General features: G+C 38.7%; 1 protein-coding gene across 18 annotated transcripts in view; it reads right to left on the reverse strand.

Annotated features, from left to right (window-relative positions):
• KMT2C (lysine methyltransferase 2C) overlaps positions 1-22099 on the reverse strand; it is a 246845-nt gene that overhangs the window by 83364 nt on the left and 141382 nt on the right. For 14 of the 18 annotated variants that reach the window (XR_005724389.1, XM_040260108.1, XM_040260120.1 and 11 more), the window contains 7 exons: positions 17250-17419; positions 16644-16795; positions 15802-15915; positions 14809-14886; positions 12489-13186; positions 4024-4143; positions 1517-1633 (listed from right to left, as the gene is read on the reverse strand). Coding sequence is in view for 17 of the 18 variants with exons in the window: in XM_040260108.1 (XP_040116042.1) it covers positions 1517-1633; positions 4024-4143; positions 12489-13186; positions 14809-14886; positions 15802-15915; positions 16644-16795; positions 17250-17419 (1449 nt within the window). In the remaining variant the exon portion in view is untranslated. The remainder of the gene's footprint in view (positions 1-1516; positions 1634-4023; positions 4144-12488; positions 13187-14808; positions 14887-15801; positions 15916-16643; positions 16796-17249; positions 17420-22099) is intronic. The other 4 variants (XM_040260112.1, XM_040260110.1, XM_040260123.1 and 1 more) reach the window with 2 other exon arrangements.

Below are 22099 nucleotides of genomic sequence, written 5' to 3' on the forward strand. Positions count from 1 at the left end.
TGGCACACCCATACTATGTAATACTTTTCAGCAACAAAACGGAACGCACTGTTAACATACAAGAGCATAAATTAATATCAAAGTACGTATGCTGAGTGAAATAAGTCATATCAAAAAGAGAATATTCAGTATGTTTATAAATAAACTCCAGAAAAAGTTTATAAATAAACTCCAGAAATTGCAAACTAATCAACAGCGATGGAAATCAGATCAGGCACTACCCAGGGGTGAGGCCAGAAGGAAGACAGGGGTTTTCGGGGCAGCACAAAGGAATTCTGGGGTTAAGGATGCTCTTAATTGCAGTGTGGGTTTCACGAGTGCAATCATATGTCAAAACCTACACAGCTGTGCACTTCAGATATCTGTACCTTCTTTTATATCAATTTTATCTCAGTAAGTCTACCAATTTGGGGGAGGGGGAAGGGAGGGAGGAGACAGGGAAGGAAGAATTTGGTTTTTTAATAAAGGACCAGAATCCAGGTTTCTTTACTTCTTAGTAGGAAAACTAAATAATTCTACCTGTCTCCTAAACTTAAAATGACAATTGGAATCTGAAAAACAGGGTATCCGTAAAATAGTAAAGTCACTGCATGAAATGTTTGCCATTATTTGCCAAATGTGTTTTTTTTCAACACATTTAAGTAAAGCCTCATAATGTGCCAGTGAGCAAATATTTACCAACCTGAAATTCAAATTAAAAGACAATCAAAATCTTCAACATTTTTAGAGTCCACACTAACCTACAACATTTCTAATTTCTTCTGTAAACAACATTACAACCCTGAGAACTACTACAATCAAAACTTAAAGCGCCCACATAATTAAATTCTTCATATACACTCAAGAATATGACAGGAATTTTTTTTTAAATAGAAGAGCAAATATATTGCATACTGGATTTTGGGAAGGGTTGGCACAGAAAGGTCAGAGTCAAAGAGGAAGGGAGGCAAAGAAAAAAGGCATGAGAAGGCAGGACATATAAAAGAAACTTCGTCAGAGGTTTAAAAAGAAAGCTGGCTCAGTGGTAGGGTCCACCTGCCAATGCAGGAGACACAGGTTCGATCCCTGATCCGGGACGATCCCTCATGCTGCGGAGCAACCAAGCCCAACTGCCACAACCACTGTGAGCCTGCGCCCCAGAGTCCATGCTCCGCAGTAAGAGAAGAGACCGCAACGAGAGCTCCTGCACCACAGCCAGAGGGCAGCTCCTACTTGCCTGCTGCACGTAGAGAAAAAGCAACAAAGATCCAGCATAGTCAGAAATAAGCAAATATGCAAATCTGAGATAACTTTAGCCTATTTATATGACTCTCAGCATCTAAAGTTCAGTTCAGTCACTCAGTCGTGTCCGACTCTTTGCAACCCCATGGACTGCAGCACACCAGGCCTCCCTGTCCATCACCAACTCCCGGAGCTTGCTCAACTCATGTCCATTGAGTAACTTGGTATAAGTGAGAGTATCCGCCTCAACTGACACATTAAGGACTACAGCAAATGTAACAGGAGCAGGCCTTACCCCAGGTAACACGACTGCCCCGATTCCACTTTTCAATTTTGATCTGCCTCGGCCGCCTCGTCCAGACAGTCCTGCACCGCGAGGTCTCCGCTTTCCTGGAAATCCAGACCCCCGGCCCTACACAACAGATACGGAAAAGTCAGCATTCTGTAAAGGCTCAGAAGAATTTTACATCCAAATGTGAGATAAACCATCATATGAAATGTTACACAAATACACTTGCTTCTTGTATTCTGATCGAATGATAGCTATTAAGGGACCAGGCTTATCATTTGCATCTTCCAATACGTGTTCTACGACCTAAACATCTGCAACCTTAAAAATCTAACATGGATCTGTCACTGTGAATGCCCTGCATCAGTAAACCCCTGTCACGGTCTTTCCATTTCCTAACCTTACATCCAAGGTGGCTAGAACAGACACACCTCTAACCAAGTACTTTCATGTGTAACATTTTATCACATACAGAGCAAGTGTAGGGAAGGACTCTCTCTAGCTGGCTTCTTATAAGTATACTAAAAGTTAAGATGCACTGAGTACTTACTACGTACCGCTCGAAGCACTTGTTCCTCTCAACAATCTCATATGGTCACTACTATCTTATTATCCCCATGTTAGAGATAAGGACACTGAGGAATATGGGCTTTCGGGAGATGCTAGTGATAAAAAATCTGCCTGCCAATGCAGGAGACTCAAGAGACCCGGGTTTGATTACTGGGTTGGGAATATCCCCTGGAGGAGGGCATGGCAACCCACTCCAATATTCTTGCCTGGAAAATCCCATTGACAAAGGAGCCTGGTGGGCTACAGTCCAGCCCAAGAGTCTAACACGACTGAAGCAGCTGAGCATGCACCTACCCTGAGGAATAAAATGGTTAAGTAACTTGCCCAAAGTCATACAGCTGGCAAGTCTGGCTCCAGTGTCTACATTCTTAACCAATACTCTGTACTGCCACAATGTGTGAAAAATAACTTTTAAGTGTACAGTAGTAATTTTTTGTCATTAAAATTGTCAATTTCCTTTAATCATTCAAAATCTGATGAAACTAAAAGGCTTGCTTTAAATCAGTGAAATAACAAATACTTGAAATAGAAATAATTTATCTGAATTTTTACCTAATACAAGAAAAAAATCTTTGGAAAAACATGTTGAATTCCCTGATATCTTAACAAATAAGTACTGAGGTTATTTGTTTTTATGATTTTCTTATTCTCAGAGTTATTACTATCTGAAAAAAACCTGACATCTACACACCTACTTACATATATTTAAGGTTACTAAAATGCTCGGGAAAATCCTGATTTTTTTTCCCCTCACAAGTGAAATAATATGCCACATCTTCAACGGATCTCACTTTTCATAGTTTGAAATACTGAGCTCATTACCTCCTTGGCAGAATGGTTTCCAAGCACATAAATTATGGCTATATTGTGAGCATAAGGAAGACACACAGGAACAAAGGGGAAGGGGGTCTTTTTTCTCTTCAGCTTAGTAAGTACAGCTAGCTTCCAGTTTTCCATCTGTCTCTCTTTATCCTCTTAAGCTCCTCTCCTTCAACTATCAAGCTTCTCAGAACAAGAGACAGGGTAGGGTTGGACTGGATAGTCTTTGTTTTTAAATCGGTATAAAAGACTTTTTACAAGTTAGTGATTGAATCAAGACTATAGTAATCCCTCAACTCATTTTTCCTCAGCATCCAATGACACAGGTAAGAAGAAGTAAAAAATGAGTGGTATACGCTTCAAAATGGTCAAGCAAGAGTTCTAAGCTCTTAAAAAGATATTTACATTTTCAATACCTTGAATTGGTATCTGAGTGAGCTGACAACTAGTTTTTCCAATAGTGACAGAAAATAAGAAAGCAGAATCTAGAACTCTTTTGAAATCCTTATTCTAAATTAAAAACCATTATTCCATAATTATATTAAATAAAGAAGATGAAATACCGTCTTCTCTAGTCAGTAACGTTTTAACTTTTCAGATGATTAACATTTTTTCAAATTAATTTTTCACCCTTCAAAATGCTTAACTTACAGTCAAGGACTAGCAGAATTATCCAAAGATATGAAAAAGTTTCTATAATTTTTATTAACAGAATGAAATCTGCCGCAATTCTGCTATTTCTTCTCCAATCGTATATAAAAATTAATGTAGTTTTTCTTTTGTTCTTTTCTGAGCAACAAAATTTTATATCACGAACAAGTCCTTAATTACTTTATAGCCTATGGGACAAGGATTTCCCCCAACAGAAAAAATACTGCTAATTATAATATAAAAGGAAACATTAAAAAGGTATTAGAAATTTACACTTAAGATCAGTCAAGTAAAATAGCAATTTAATTTCCTCCTAGTCCAGGTTTTTACAGGCAAGCATGTTGCTTCTTCATATTAAAAATTTTAGATGTAAAAGTGGCTCTGGAAAATAGAAAAGTTTAATTCTTAACTTCTATTCGGACAAAACCAACCAGAAAGAAATGACATATGAATGTAAATGCAGTTTTATTTACCACTTTGATGCTCCAAATGGCACTGCCAGGAAGCTGCCTGGGTTTAAAAATTTCCCGACCTTCTGAAATGTCTGGGGACCAGGAAGGTGGGCTCACTGTATTATGGGTACTCCAAGCCCCCTAGGATATGGCAGGTGAGAAAATAGATGTATAAAACTCCGCAACGTAAAAGGTCAAAGCCAGCAACTAAGGAATTTTAGAACAGCAAAAACAAATGCAGACGTATGGAAACTTAGGACAAATTGCTTCAAGGAAGTAAGGAAAGTAAGCTTGTCACGTAACAGTGACTTTATGTTTAAATGTTTGCAGCTACGATTTACATTAAATGTTATATTCTGGTTGAAGCATCAGTACAATAAAGCATATTAAGGTTTATGCAACATCAACATTGACTTCTGAACAGCAATTACAGCACGAAGATATAAATAAATGTCAATCAAACTTTAAATATTAAAACTATAAGAAACCATTTGGGCATTACTGTTTTCTAACGATTATCACTCTGCCAGAAAGGGGAAATGAGTAAACTTAAAGAATGTTATGTATACTTCTTGCTATAAACCACCGAAACAGTAGGCCAAAAAAACGCAATCAGAAACATGAGCCATCAACAGACATCGGGACACTGTAAAATCTGGAAAATCAGTTTGTAACCGTAAGATGTAAACACCATTATAATCCTACCATTTAATTACTGTTCCTTCAGTGCCCACTAGTTGTGGACTTTGGTTTTTATTTTTATTTAGGGGATTATTACACTTATATTACATCCAAGGAACTAATTTGAAAAGCAGAAAATTGTTAAAGCAAATTGTCCTAAATTTGCAAATTAAAATGCCTGAACTATCTGATTATTTCTACAAGAAATAGTACTTATCAAAATAGTTAAAATAAAACTAACACATTTTGCTTCCAAATAATCACATTCAGAAATAACCTGAACTAATCTGATGAGGAAGCAGCAAAAAGAAAAATGTTTACTCCACAAAGGTAACATTTTAAAAGAAAAACACAAAACAAATGTCAAATAATAAAGAACCTATTTTGAATTAGATAATTCAACAATGTACGCTACGCTTTTACCAAATTAAATGATTAAAAGTAAAAGACAAAAAACATGTTACTTACCAGGTTTCTAGAATACTAACAAACTAACAAGTAGTTGCCTATTAATCACATTAAAATACGGTCAGGGAATTTAAATAATCAACCAGAAGTAAGAACTTGACTACCCTTTGGGGAGGAGACTGTTAATGAAGTAACAGTATTTTGAGAAAGACCACACAGGGAGCCTGGCTTCGCTTTAATTAACCTCCCCTGGGCTCAGCTAACAGCTACACTGACTTCAGAGACAAGTCGCGGTCCCACTAAGGGATCATCCTGCATCTTGGGCCACACCTGGCCTCTTCCCCGCTGCATCCAGGGTCTTCTGTAGCCTCTGCGTTGCTGAAAGCGATTTCTCCTGTAATTTTACTCCAACTTTCAACAAGCGATTTCTCCTGTAATTTTACTCCAACTTTCAACAAGCAGGTGTAGTTCTGCGGGCTCCTTCGCTCCCCTCACTGACCTATCCCGGCCTCCAAGGCACCTTCCTCCTTCCACTTGACTCGGAAGCCTGGACCACTCTCCTCTCTCTGGTTTCGTTCTCAATGGTATTTATCTATAATGAGGGCTGTAAACACCATCTTGGATGCTGCTGTTCCCCAAATTCTCATTTCTGTTTCTAGAATGTTCTGAAAATTAAAGCGTCAGTCGCTTAGTCAGGTCTGACTCTTTGTGACCCCATGGACTGTAGCCTGCGAGGCTCCTCTGTCCATGGACTTCTCCAGGCAAGAATACTGGAGTGGGTTGCCATTTCCTCCTCCAGGGGATCTTCTGGACCCAGGCATTGTACCCGGGGCTCCGTGAGCCGTCAGGGCAGTCATATTCAGAAAGCTCCAAGTTATTATGATTTTCTGCTTCCCTCTCAGCATCTCTGTCTGGTGACCCTAAACCTCTCCAGTCACCACGTCTAACCTCTCTCCCTTCACAGGTCCCATCTCCCCACCCTTACACATGGATCCCAGTTGAGTCAGAAAACGGGTAGTCATTAGATCTGTTCTCTTCCCTCAGCGCTCTCCTCTGCCGCTTCAGGCCTTCCCCGCCACTCCTCTGAGCCGAACCATCGGGACCTTCAGCCGCTTGATCTCCAGCCTGTCCTGACCGTCCTGCTTCTCTGCGCCCCCACGGCCAGCACCACATCCCAGCTGGCCTGTGTCTGCGCGTCCTCCTCAAGCCTTTCTCCACACGGCAATCAGACGGACTCCCAAAAGCTGTAAACCCGACCGAGCAAGACACTCCAACCCTTTCCTACACCTCCTGACAGTGCCCGGGACACTGAAAATCAAACCTTTCCCACTGCCTCTCTTCGATCTCATCTGGGCTGCCGATCGACCCGATCGGATCTCCTCCCCGGCGGGGACCTTCTGCCTTACAGCGCCCAATGGCCGGCGTCTTCTGGCTCTTCGGATACGGCCTCACCTCGTCCTCCTCAGAGAGGCCTTTCCCTAGCTCTCCAGTCAACTATGGTCTCCCTCACCACACCTGAAGCATCCTCACAATGAATACAACACGGGGTCTTGAATTATTCAGAAGTAGAGTTGGGGCACGGAGAAGGCAATGGCACCCCACTCCAGTACTCTTGCCTGGAGAATCCCATGGACGGAGGAGCCTGGTGGGCTGCAGTCCACAGGGTCGCTAGGAGTCAGACATGACTGAGTGACTTCACTTTCACTTTCTACTTTCATGCACTGGAGAAGGAAATGGCAGCCCACTCGAGTGTTCTTGCCTGGAGAATCCCAGGGACGGAGGAGCCTGGTGGGCTGCCATCCATGGGGTCGCACAGAGTCGGACACGACTGACATGACTTAGCCGCAGTAGCAGCAGAGTTGGGGCAAGAGATATCTAGAGTGAGTTCTCTCAATACATCCCCTCAATATTCTTCTCTGAGGAGATCTGGCTAGTGTTGCCCATCTTAAATTCCTTTTGGTAGATCCTTTAATGTTATTACATCAGTAGACAGTTCTTACAATGTACCATAAAAGGTCATATTCTAAAATAATATTTATTCATCATAATTTAAAGGTAGTTTGATGCTATAGTTGTATCTCATTTCAAAAAGCATTCAAACCACGTAACACGGATGAAGGAAATGAAGGGCTCTACAGATGAAGACTGCTTAGATGCTGTTTTCAACTGCTGTGAAAAACTTATACAAAAAAGCATGGGTAATTACATTACAAACTTTAACAAGTATGTTACCAAAAAGCACTGGAAAGTAGAGCCCATGCAATATTATAGAAGATGAAGAAAAATTATGATTACTCCTAGATATTTTGACAAAGAAGAAATTACCTAATATATACCTGAGACCTTAAAACTAGAAACTGCCTTAATTATCACCTTCAGTTATAAATTATCCTTTAGATCTCGGTTGTGATCAAAAAGCGTTTACACAGACCACTCAGAAAAGGTCAGCTTCCCCATCTACTGCAATGTGGTTTATCCCATTTTTACGCCTGATTTTACCTGTATTTATCTATAGCCATAAGCTTGAGGGCAGACACACTATTTTTGCTCACTGCTAAGCTAAGTAGGCATTCTGTTCAGCACCTATTGAACATCTACTTTCTACGTAGCCTTTTTGCACACATATATTCAAAATGCATCAATAAACACTGTACTACAATATGAAACACTAACTCCATCGGCGGTAGCCCAGAATCTCAGATTTCTTCACCTATTAAAAACTTACCAACATATCCCACGCACTGTGACTCTTAACCTATCTACAAACTCAACTAGAAACAGGAGGGTTTAAAAAAGGTCAGAATTCAAGTCACAAAGAGAGCTGAATATAAATACAATGAACTTGATCTCAAATGCCACAGAAACTTTAAAAATACTACTCTGCACAGACTGAATTAGGTTCCAACAATAATCACTGTTTGATGTTGGTATTCACCTTTCTGCTGAGGCCAATCTCTCAGGTAAATTTTTCAACTTAGTAAATTACACAGCTGTTCCTGTTTCAAGGAAGAGGAAGTGGGAACAATAAGGACTGGGGGAGGGTAGGCAATCCTGCTGCTGGCTGTGAAGTGTGATCAGCCTCACGGCTGGTGTCCACGTGGACTCTTATCAGCTTCAAGTGTGGTCAGAGAACGTTCGCGTCTTCTGGGGAGATCCACGCCTGAGTCACTCTCAAGTGTACCCTCTCCCAACACACTACGCAAACCAATATTGCTGTTAACAGGTGAGTTTGATTTAGAGAAAGGGAGGAAGGACAGTGGAGAGAGGAGGAAGGAGGGCAAACCAGTAAGAGGAACTGAAGACGTAAGTGCTCATAATTTGTCTTTTTGGTACACACATTCACTCATGTACATTACAGCCATTACAGAAACAATTCGTTTTCATGACTTACAGAATTCTTTTAACATAAGCAAGTCATATACAAAACTGAGTTCAACATCAAATAGAAAAAGCTTAGTCCTGACAGTGATTTGATAAGATATAGACTATATAAAGTAGACAAATAGCTGTTGCCAGTTTTAGCCTTCAGTAACTTAAGAAAGCAAACGTGGCTGGTGCTAGCTGTCATTTTGGTAATGGCTTAAAAAATCCAACAGGCACAAGAAAACTGACAGGGATGCGTACTTCTAATCTGTACCTCTTGTAGCTTGACCCCCTAAAGGGCAAGACGCTTTGGGGGATGAAAACTAGTTTCTCAGTGGTTTAGAGCAGTGCTCCTTGGACTTGAGGCTGCACGGGGTTCTTCTTAAAGTTAACATTTCCACTCAAGCAAAGGTGAGGCCTGAAATTCAGAGTAACATACTCCGAGGTGATACTGATATTGCTGGTCTGCACGTCACACCGTGAGCAGCAGGGGTCTGGTCATTTCTCCTAGAAAGCATGCCTGAGCCTGAGTAGAGCTCTTCCTCCTGCTGTCTGCTTTCCCACAGCACCTGTGGTCCCCTCTACTGTGCATCTCACACACACACAGAATAATTAAATAGCAGTTTAGTTCCAAAATGTATGCAGCCATTAGGCAGCTTTGAACTTGAAAACCTACTACCCTTTTGCACTTCCTGTGGCCAGTGTTTGACTCGGTCAGGCAGTTATTTTCACTGGCACGTTTCTTTAGAAATAGTTATGAGTCAACGAGTTGGGTTTCAGGACCACCTCTGCAGAACTACATTTAACACATAAATATCACATCTTTCTCAAGTCTCCATTTTCACAAGATGCCTGCGTTATTCTCAAATCCAGAAAACAGGGCAGACACGGTTGGCTATGTGTCAGGTGCTTTATATATATTGTCATTAAATTCTAATAAGCAACTGATTAGTTTTATAGATGAAGAAGTCAAGAGAGTTCACAACCTAACTTGCTTGGTGTCCATGTACAGGAATCAAAGAATAAGGCTTTGAAGCCAAACAACTACACTACAGAAATGTTCATGTGAATTTATAATAATCAATCTTTCCTAGTATCAATTAATTATACTACAAATATATATATAAATAATACTGAATAGGGTTCTTAGAAGTCATTTTTATAAAATGTGGTGTAGTAATTCGAAGATATGTGAAAAAAATCACTGTTGGCATCTATGTATTTTATTCCTCATGAAGAATAAAGAATACTTATCTACTTACTAATGAAACTTTTTTAATAGGTTCTAAGACTCTGTGCGACCCCATAGACAGCAGCCCACCAGGCTCCCCGTCCCTGGGATTCTCCAGGCAAGAACACCAGAGTGGGTTGCCATTTCCTTCTCCAATGCATGAAAATGAAAAGTGAAAGTGAAGTCACTCAGTCATGTCTGACTCTTGGCAACCCCATGGACTGCAGCCTACCAGGCTCCTCCGTCCATGGGATTTTCCAGGCAAGAGTACTGGAGTGGGGTGCCACTGCCTTCTCCAAGACAAAGTATTAGCATGAAGGTTTAACTCATAAGTAATCAAGAACAGACAATTATAACTACTAGGGTAATTTCTTTTAATGAATTATCATTATATATATCAGTAGTATTTTAAATTTTAGTTAAAAGTTGGATATGAAATAATTTATCAAGAATTGAATCTTTATTTGGATGATATGATTTACCAACCTGTCTTTTAATAGCAAAACCGCCCCCTGCCCCCTAAATGCCAACAGTGCTTCTTACTAAAAGGTTTACATTTAGAAACCAGAAATTTAAGAAAGAGAAAAAAGGAAAGAAGCGAGGGAAGGCAGAGGGGAGGGGAGGAGAAAGGAGAGAGAGGGGAGGGATTGCTTACTTGTAATTAATTGTTAACAAAATTACAATCCTCTACAGCTCACCACTGGAGGCCTGGTTTGCTCTCACAGGAATACATTATGAAACTGATATGTTAATTCGAAACACTTCATTTAAAATGCTATTGCAATACAGCAGTATATTATAAAATTCTAAGGTTCTTAATAAACTACTTAAATTGATGAAAATAAGAAATTAAGTTCACAACATAATGGCCAAGTGGATATGATCTAACGAAGTATTATTTTGGAAAACCTCCTCTGCTGAAGAAATTTCACACTCTCTTATGAGGCTCTCTCAGTAGATGTCAGTCTTCGAACCTGTGTAAATCCCTAAGCCTCCACTTATATGTCAGCAACAAAAAAAAATGGTGGAAAGATAAAATGAAGAAAAAATTCTTATAAAGTTATCAAAGTACATTTAAAAGTACTTAAGTTTTCTTTATGAAGCTTTCTTTAAACATTTAATACTTCAATCAAATGTGTTTAAAGACATATTTCACAGGAGATTTAAGAGAAACTTTCAGTATTACCATGAAAGCAATCAGTACATGAGCACCTGGAGTAGATCACAGTCATGTGTTTTCATTAAGTATTTTCTCATAAAGTAATACAAAAAGAGAACCTTGTTCAACATCAAAACATCAGTGTATCAACAAGCCTTGAATCATCAAGTGAAGCCCGTTTCCTATACAACTAAACCCAAATGAAGGCCATTTGCTATACAACTAAAACACAGCCGACAAGCTGCTTGAGATCAGCAGCAACTGGTGAGGCAGTGATGAGACAGTGGCAGCTAACTAGAAAGGAGAATACGACCAGAACTGAAACAGAACACTGGAGCAGCAGTAACAAATATGAAGACATGGCTCATATAAACTGGGATGAACCAGGAAGAAAAAACTACATGTACTTGCTCTCTCACACACATACCCATACATTTTGGAACGTAAGTCAACAGAAAAATAATCATAATGTTTTCTCAGTTGGAGCAGAAGACTCCAAGGAGAGTTATCAGTAAAATTTAATAGGAATATTTATGATGTAAAATCCTTAAAGGGTATAAATTTCTGAAAGAAAATTAGAGATTCAAATTTTCATTGCAAAAGTCTTTTCAGAGCCAGAACTACACAATTAGTATATGCTATTCAAAAAAGGAAAGGAAAATAAAACAAAACACTAAGGAGGAAGAGAACTACTTTGAAAAGAAAAATCTCTCTTGGTTGAAGAGAAAATAAGTACCAAGTGAAACACTTAAGAGAAAGGCATGCAGAGCGTGTCAGCATTTACTGTGCATGTCTTTGCCATAGAGAAATGTGTCGAGTTCATGTGGCCACTCCTTTGCCTCTGGTATAAACTGCTGCCTTTTGAAAATAAAATATTTATGAATTTTAAATAGAAGAGACTAATTTTCACATTAAAGTAAAATTCGATTTAACCTTTCTACTTTTCTTTATCATTACAAAAATTAGATGACCAGATATTATTATCCCTATAAAAAGTTAAACTTTAAATCACTAAAAGCAATCTAAATCATGAGACTTAAAACTCCAAACTACTACTGTGACTGAACACTTTGCACTGTTTAGTATCTTGCTATTTTCTAAAAATACTTCAGAAAGTAGGAACTTTGTAGAACACATAATTCTTAGCTACAGCATCTTCACTTTGCCTTGCAGTTTCACTCAAGTCTCACTGAAAAATATCTGAAATGCACCCATGAAGGATAGAGCCCACAAAACTTTACAGAATAATTGTGGAACTCTCTTCACTCCCTGAAGATCAATAGTATAATCCTAAATTTTTTGTGTATGAAACCATAAAACAAATACATCTGAGGGGAAAAATGTTACACTATATCCCAAACTTTACTTTTTTAAAGCTCTATTGTTCCTACAGCATAGAACCAAAAAAAATTTTAGTGGTTTCTAATAGGTTGCATTTAAATTCCGAAAAGATCACTTAAAGCTCAATAAATCAGTCTTCATTAATAGTATTTAAGTGGCCAAAGCACGTACATCAACATTACGTCTGAGTTCCACCTAAAGACAGAAGAAAACTGCCCTCGAAACCAAAGCTACACATACACCGTTTTACTTTACAGAATTGCCCCAGCATCTGTTTTGTCAGAATCATTAAAATCACCATACCTGTCTGGACCGAGGTCTACCAGGAGAAAACTTCCTTTTGGTAATAGCTGGTTTGCCCATGCCAATTTTGGGGGTTACTGAGATGTACGTGGTTGGCAGGATGTTTGCAACAGAGGCGTTGGGAGTGGAAGGGTAACTGTGCAGCATGTCATGGGAAGGCAAGTCGGAAGAAAGTGCTGGAGAGGAAGACACGTGAGCCTTGCTTGTGTCCGCTGCTGAGGAAGACGATGACTCGGTCTCAGAGGCTAGTTTTACAGATCTGCCCTCTTGGCATAAGCCATCTTTCACTTGACTCTCAACTGCAGGAGCCGCTTCCAAGTCCATAAATGTAGAAGGCTCAGGGTTTTCTCTCTGTTCCCTTTCTACAGCCAAATGTTCTGTAGAACATAAAGAAGTGCTTTCCCCATCTGGGGACACTAAGGTTTCCAATGGGAGAATGACAGACTCAATGGTGACTTCGGGAGGCCGAGACTCTTCTGGCGACGCCACCACATTCGGCTCCTCCACCGACTGCACTTCCTCCTGCAGCACAACCAGCTGGGGAGGGAGGGCGTCAGCATGCTCGGTCACTTCCATGCTCTTCTCACTTGGCCCGTCACAGGTACGCGCCACTTTCGGACACATCTCCACTGCTTCACTATCAACTTCACGAGAAATCTGATCTTCCGATTCAGGATCCATTTTATCTTGGGATAATTCTAGAAAATTTGGAATATCTATTATGTTAATGTACATAAGAATTTTAAAATTCCTAACTATGAGTAGGTATAAAACATCAATGCCTTAAATGTCTGTAGCTCTATAGTTTAAAAGTAACAGGCTTGGATGGGAAAAACGATGGGGTAGGGAGGGCTTCCAAAACATTACTTTTGGTTAAAATCACGCCTTAAATCAGAAGGTATTCTTCAAGAAAGGCAATTATTAAGTTTAGTAAGTGTCAATACACACCAGGGTTTATGGATTAGAATAAGTCACAGGTCAGACCAGAAAACCTACAAAAACACTGCCTTAATAGGATCCCCAGAGTTTAAGGCAATTTCTGGTAGGAATATTAAAACAGAATTAATTTCCAATATAACAATTATACATATATAATGTTTTACAGTTTGAGCACTTACAAAAGGACTTAGAATTTTGTAGGTAAAATTACACTCATTTTATAGCTAGGAAAATGAGGCTCAGTGATATTACACAATATGTCCAAGTTTGAAGAGTAAAAATTAGTCTAAAAAAGGATTTGCAATAAGCAGACACAAGATCTAACAAAGCTTCTGTAGACCGAAATGAGTAATGACCACAGACAGAAAAGACTTCTTTTGCTTAGCTATATTTGCTAACACAATCAACATTTTTTTTGGCGAGGGAGGGGTGGGGGGTATAATTCTTGTTCTTCCTCATCATCTATGTAACCAAAGAGACTTATCTTAACAAATCAATGAACAAAACTAGACATCAGAAGTATTAAAGTTACTGACCGGTAAATTTTAAATCAGGGTACTAAGTGTGTTAAAACTTTAACCCAATATACTTAAGAGTAAGGTCAGAGGTTCAACTGACATGAGCCCTAAGTGGCTCTATTAAGTGAGAGCACTGACGATGAACAGCACTTCTTTCAAAAGCCATCAAGGTTAATTTCTAAGGCACATTAATAAGGATACTAATTTCCTTGTTTACCATTTACCATGGTGATTGAAATTTTTAATGTTTGAAATTTTAGTGATGAAACCTCACTTCTCATTCCCGCGCTATTAAAAGACTACAGCTGAAAAGAAAACAGCAAATAACAGATCTGAGTATACTGAAATTTTTAAACACAAAAGTGCTTCAAAAATATTTTTAAAGTGATAAAAAAAATTTTAAACAGAAAATACACATAAATGAAGTAAACATTTATAGGTTTAAAACCACAAGTTCCACCATCTGAATGACTCCAGTAAAACAAACTGATCTTAGTGCTATCTGGAATGCCTAAATTACGTGCTACCAGGAGGCCAAGTACCTCAAGTCTCACCAGTAAAGGGAGACTCCCGGAACATGAGTATGTTCTTTCTCCTTTGAGCTAGGCAGGAAGGATTAAGAGCATAAACATGCTCTATTTCTGCCTTAGAAATTCACTACCAACTGTTTACAAGAAAAGGATCAGTGAACCACAGATTTAACTACCAAAATGTGAATACTGCAATAGTAATCAATTCTCTGGTGCTGAACAATTCTCTAATTTGAAAAAAATGAACTGAGAAGACAATGACTTAAATCTGCACAGTGACCATACAGGTGTAACGATATAAATCAGCTCAGACAACACAAACGTGCTGCTTACCGGAAATGAGAAGTCCACGCACGTCACAACTTTCTGGTGGATTATTCCTCTGCTGCTCTCCGGGATGGACGTGAACTGCTGTGAATAACACATTTGTGGGATCTCCAGATAGGAGTCAAAATTTCTGTACTTCTCTAACGCTGCTTTCTCAACAGTATTTTCAGTAAGATATTTATCCTACTGACAAATACCAATTTCAAATTTAAGCATAAAACATCTTGCTACTACTATTCATTTGAAGAAGGATATGAAGATGAAACAAGGAATCTGGCTGCATATTATAAGACTATTATAGTTTTGTCTTATTTTTCTTCACTTTCCCTTTTTATGAAGTATAATTTTCAATGAGAATTGTTAAATATAAATTTAACCTCAAAAAATCTCAAGAAGTTTTTATGTATAAACTCAACCTATATAACATACAGTATCATATACAACCCCACGGACTTTGAGGGGAGACCAAGATGAAATTTAATAAGTGGTTTTTCCCCAACCTGATCTCTCATTAATTCCAGATCCTCAGGTACAATAATAGCTATTACCAATATTGCAAAAACCATAACTGAAATATCCTTGAAATAACTGAAATAATCCTCAAGAGGACTGCTTAGACAATCTGAAACAATGAATCTTTCGTTTTCCCAGCATGCAACATCTCACAATCAGCAACAGCTCTAGTTAGTAATCACATAACTAAAGAAATTGCTTCTTAATGAGAATCACTTGATCCCTAAACAAGGCATATACTTAAGTCTAGGTTACAGCTAACTATAATATATACATGCCCTTTCCCTGATTAACGTAATAAATTATAAAAATTTAATGAAGTTTATTTTACTTAAAAAGGCACCTCTCTAAATAATTTAATACATAAGGATATCTTGGCAAAATTTTATTTAGGGTGCGAAAGTTTCACTATATGTTCACATATTCACTCTATACACACATTTTCTTCAGAGAACAGACTATATCCATCACCAAAAATATCCTTACCATCTGGAGCAATTCCAGGTGCAGGCTCCTGACCAGCAACATCTTTATTAACTGCTTGCTCCAGAAATACCATGTGGTCTTCAGGGCCTTCAACTTCCATTTCATTGTTATAATCTTAACAAAAAATGATTCATCCTTTACCTTAGAATGAGCTTTTCTGTTTTTGCTAAGTCAACAATCATTCCCTTGTTCTAATGGGAGTAAATTATCACTAAAAATGCCATGAATTCTTCAGATTTTTCTACTTTGAGCCAAATACATAATCTTTTTCTAATATGGAAAATATAACGAATTAAAAAGCTCAACCCACATTTTACTATTTTAAAAGGACATCACACAACTGTATACTGATGGAATACTAGAAAGAAAATGTTAGTAATCAAGATATGTCTACCTAAACCCCTTGCAGATAATGAATTAGAACTTTTTAAAGACGCTGCCACTCATGATGATGAAAATGAAAACCAATCTGATTAGCAGGTCTGTTCCCTTTACAATCTAAGAATCTTGTTATTACATTTATAACCAATGGTATACTAGTAAAACTACATGAAATTTGTTTGGAGTAAAATAAAACTAGAGTATGAAGTGCAAATTAGGTCATATAGCCAAACAATAAGGAACTTCCACTTACTGGCCCAGAAAACAGGAGAGTACACTAGTCTTGTAATTAAAATATAAGGTGGATAGTTGTAAAAAAGCTAGATTAGATGTTAGCCATGAGATTCAGAGATAACCAAGAACACTCGTAAAGAAACTGGAGCCCCTCACCGTTACTGATGTGACACGCTGGTGGCTGCCTGGCACATCATCATAAAAAAAAAAAAATGTCTCACAGGTACCTGCAGGAAGCTCAGCCATCTCCACCTCTTCACCTGGCTGCAAGGGGTCCATCTCAGCCGCCAAGTGTTTGCAATACATACAGATGTACTCTTCTCGGAGCTGAGGGTCCTGTTCATGATCTGCTGGTTTGTCACATTCTAAGTGAACCCATCTGCGATGATAAATATATTTAAATAAAATGCTCTAATTTAAAGCTTAATTAATATTTAAGGAAAAGATAATGACTGAAAAATTGGATACAGAAAGGGCTAAGGTGACAGAAGAGAGGTTAGAGGGGTTAGCAATCGAAGGTTCTAGAAAAGGAGCTGTCATTTTTGGATGTCATCAAAGGTGTTGACTTAAAAAAAAAACCACACATTTTCAAACTATTTTCTCTTTATTTTCCTCCTCCCAATGCTTGCTTCTGGTCTTATTTTTTTTGCCCACTTACATCATCATGTCTTTCAGACTCATACAAAACATATTTAATTCCATCTATAACAGCTATCAGTACTAAAAGGATTACTGGAATGACAAAAGCTTGGATTTCAAAATATACGGCAGAGCAGATGACTACGCGAATAGAAGAACACACAAATACTTCAGTAGAATAACTATCTTCTTACCTTTTGCACATATTACAATGAAGCATGTCTTTCTGCAATTCTGGACGGTAGCACTTCCCACAGAAAGGACACAAGTTCTCCTGCTGCTGGTAACAACTGTCACACACCAGGCAGTTGTGGTGCCACTGAGAACTAGAGCGTGTGCCACACTCTACACAGATTCTGCAATTCTAAACACCAGAAAAAATGAAAACAAAAACAGTTTGCTCTGCATGTGTACTGCAATTCTGGTGTACATCTTTTTAAAAAAAACCAATGAAACATTTGTAGATCATATATTAAATTTTAATTTTTATGACACTAAATTTAGGGTGTATGTTTTTGGAAAAGCTGCTTGTTTTAAATATCTGGTATCATTCAATTTACACTAAAACTTTCTGGAAAGTCTAAGTAGGGGATAGAGACATCCAAGAAAACATAAACGGGGGAGGAAGAAAACCAAAAACATGGCAATCCAAACTTCAAAAAAAGAAACATGATCCAGAATCAGGAAGCAGCTTGTGTTGAGTAAGTCCTGCTCAACTCCCTACTGTGAAAGCAAAATGGCCCTGCTAGGGAAGTCCGTTGGTTAACGTGTAGCTCAGAACTAAAAAGAAGAATTCGAGCTAAGGAAACAACGATGATCCACTCCAAATGACCAGGTGTCTGAAATTATGGAAATAATCACTCAACACGAAAATCCAATATGGCTGCTCGTATTTTCAGAACAGAGAGTGGCACCATCCTTAGCAAAGAACTACTGATGGCAGGCCTGGCAGAGGCCTGTGACACCTTCTTCTGGGCCTGTGAGCGAGGTGGCCTTAACATCCAGGGCACAAGGCTCATACACTGTGGGATGCTCACTGCTCCACCCTGACTTTGCAATCTAAATCACCAATAAAAAGGAACTTTCTTTCTGAGCTGCTATTATCTTTTGATATAAAAGAGATGTTCACTAAAAAAGAGAAACTAGCATGAACCACAGATCTGCTAAAGTCTGTATACAGGTTATAAAGTAGATGTGCTCATACACATTGATGCCAAAACCCTAAAATGTTAGAAAACAAACTCCAATAGCAAATTAAGAAAATAATAAAACCATGCCAAATGGAGTTTTTAAAAAATGCAAAGATGGTTAAATATTAGAAAAAAACCTGATAATAAAATTTAACATATTATTAGGTCTGAGAAGATAAATTATTTCACTAGATGCTAAAAAGACCTTTGCAAAAAAATGAAAATCCACTCCTAATTTAAAAAACAACAACAACAACAAAAAATTTGCAGACAATAAAAAAGTGTGGGTAATGTGAGATACACACAAATTTCAACTCAAAAGCCAGCATTTTATTTCTAACTGGGGAATCCTAGAGATATTCCCACTAAGGTCAGAAAGGAAGCAAGGATGCCTACTATCTCCACTATTTAACATGGTTCCGAATCAATGTAAACACTGAAACAAATGAAAACAGAGGCAAGAGAAGAAAGAGAAGAACTAACAGTACTTGTAGATGACAGCATACGTGAAATCCTAGAGAATCTATTTTAAATGTAATAAAAGAATTTAACAAAATAGCAAGATTAAAATTAGCAATAAAATTCAATAGAATTCACAAGCACAAACAATAACCAGTTAAGAGACATAGTGAATGGGAAAGTCCAATGTATAACATCAACAAAAGAAAGAAAACGTTTAAGAAGAAACTTAAAGAGAACTCTCAGATGGTTCAAGCTGGATTCAGAAAAGGCAGAGGAACCAGCGATTAAATTGCCAACGTCTGTTTGATCACTGAAAAAGCTGGAGAATTCCAGAAAAACATCTGCTTTATTGACTACGCTAAAGCCTTTGACTGTGTGGATCGCAACAAACTGTGGAACATTCTCCAAGAGATGGGAATACCAGACCACCTTATCTGCTTCCTGAGAAATCTGCATATGGGTCAGGAAGCAACAGTTAAAACCGGTCGCAGAACAACGGACTAGTTCCAAATAGGGAAAGGAGTACGTCAAGGCTGTATACTGTCACCCCGCTCATTTAACTTATATGCAGAGTACATCAGGCTGGATGAAGCACAAGCTGCAATCGAGACTGCTGGGAGAAATACCAATAACCTCAGATATGCAGATGACACCCACCCTCATGACAGAAAGCGAAGAGCAACTAAGAGCCTCTTGATGAAGGAGAAAGAGGAGTGAAAAAGCTGGCTTAAAATTCAACATTCAAAAAGGAAGATCGTGGCACTCAGTTGCATTACTTCATGGCAAATAGATGGGGAAACAATGGAAACAGTGAGAGACTATTTTCTTGGGCTCCAAGATCACTGCAGATGGTGACTGCAGCCATGAAATTAAAAGACGCTTACTCCTTGGAAGAAAAGTTACGACCAACCTAGACAGCATATTAAAATGCAGAGACATTACTTTACCAGCAGAGGTTCATCTAGTCAAGGCTATGGTTTTTCTAGTAGTCATGTATGGATGTGAGAGTTGGACCTAAATCCCAAAGGAAATCAATTCTGAATATTCACTGGAAGGACTGATGCTGAAGCTCCAATACTCTGGGGCTACCTGATGCGAAGAGCGAATTCACTGGAAAAGACCCTGGTGCTGGGAAAGATTGAGGGCAGGAGGAGAAGGAGCTGACAGAGGATGAGACGGTTGGATGGCATCACCAACTCAATGGACATGAGTTTGAGCAAGTGCCAGGAGATGGTGAAGGACAGGGAAGCCTGGCGTGCTGCAGGCCATGGCATCACAAAGAGTAAGACACGACTGAGCCACTGAACAACAACAAAGAAATGTCTAAAACCTATACAAGGAAAATTAGAAAGCATTCCTAAAAGACTTTAAACCAGACTTGAACAGATGCAAAGATATACCATGTTCTTAGGATGTCTTAACATCAAGATGTCACTATCAACACTACATTTAAAGTAACCCTGGTAAAATTCTTCATGGAGCCTAGAGTTCACATGCTTCCCAGGTGGCTCAGGGGTAGAGAATCTGTCTGCCAAAGCAGGAGATGTGGGTTCCATCCTTGGGTCTGGAGGATCCTCCAGAGGAGGAAATGGCAACCCACTCCCAGTATTCTTGCCCAGAAAAATCCCATGGACAGAGAAGCCTGGCGGGATACTACAAAAACTGGATTAGAGAGTCGTACGTAAAAAAATAATGCAGAAACTAGAAAAACATATGAACTCTCATATAACCTCAGCATAGGCAAAGTCTTTTTAATTTTAACTAAAAACTCCAAAAGCAATAGAAGACTGATAAATCTGACTACATAAAAATAAACTTTTACATGGCAAAAAAAAAAAAAAAAAAAACCCACCCCACAGGCAAAGTCAAAAGGCAAACTGGAAGAAAATACTTGCATCATACAACACAGATAAAGGCCTTATATCCCAACTATATAAGGAACTCTTAATTGTGGCAGGGTAGGGGTCAAAATCTTCAAGAGTAACACACAAAACACAAGAAAAGACTTCTCATAAAAGGGGATGAAAAAGGCATAAGAAAACATGACCAACTTCACTCGAGAGAAATGAAAATTAAACTACATTGAGGTAACATTTTTCACTCATAAGACAAGCAAAAAATCAAAAAGCCAAATAGGATACCCTATTGACAAGAATGTAGAAAAGAACTTCTCTCACGCATGAGTGGCAGCAGCAGGAACTGATGCAAGTCCCCTGAAAGGGAATTTGACAATACCAAACAAAATTACATATGCAATTATCCTCCCACCCCAGCCAACAAACCCACTTCTAGGAATTTATTCTAGAGATTTGCTCCCAACAATTCAAAAACCCATATGCACAAAGTTACTGACTACAGAATCATTCTAATGTAAAATACTAGAAACGACCTAAATACTGAAGCATAGAACACAGGTTGAAAAACTGTGTTTCAAATATAAAGGAAAAAAAAAAAGGAATGAGGAAGATTTCTATAAACTGAAATGAATTCCAGATAATAAGTAAAAAAAGTAACATGCCAAAGAGCACATATAATAGTATGCTGCCTTCAGGGTAGAAAAGGGAAACATGTTTGCTTATCAGTAAAAAAACACACACAGGAAGGACAAACCAAAAGTTTCTGAAACAATGTTAATATCCTATGTACTTTTAAACTAAAAAGCCAAGAATGAGAAATTACAAACACTTCAAGAATAACAGACAAAGCACAAGGATTCTCACTAGACACTATACAAGAATGGATATGCAAGCATGAGGGAAGGCAAGGAACTTGGCGGGAGGGATCAGAATTGGGGTACTGGTGTAAACTCGTCATTTATAAGTGATGTCCATATTTGAGTACACACATACTTGCATGTGTACTTGTACACATGCACAAGCGTGTGAGTGCGTGTGCAGGCATGCAGTCCCTGCCTCGCTTGCTGAGAGGACACAGCAGCACACGCCCACAGAGCAGTGCGCATGCCCAGCAGCGCACCTCCGCTAAAGGAGCACGGCCTATTTACAGGAAGGAGGACTACCGGGTCCAGGGCAGGGAAGGCGTTAAGAGGACTTTGGAATAGCTTGCTATGCCTAATATATTGAAGTGCTCAAATAAATGGGAGGACATCTAACAAAAACACAGGAGCCAGCTTGAAAAGACCACCAAAGGCAAAAATGGAACAGTCTGAGCACAAAACAAATCAGGTACAGTAATAAATTATTGACAACAACAAGAATTCATGAGTCAGTACTGAGAATATATAAATCATTTTAACATGTGAAAGAAGGGCGGATTCTGGATTACAATAGAATGCAGAGGTTGACAGATAAACGTTTACTTAGAAAAGCATATTTTACAAAAAACAGGTTAAAACACTGCATTAGGCATTGGTTCCTATCATCTTGGAGAAA

This window comes from Oryx dammah, unplaced genomic scaffold (assembly GCF_014754425.2).
Source record: "Oryx dammah isolate SB20612 unplaced genomic scaffold, SCBI_Odam_1.1 HiC_scaffold_18, whole genome shotgun sequence".
Taxonomy (NCBI): domain Eukaryota; kingdom Metazoa; phylum Chordata; class Mammalia; order Artiodactyla; family Bovidae; genus Oryx; species Oryx dammah.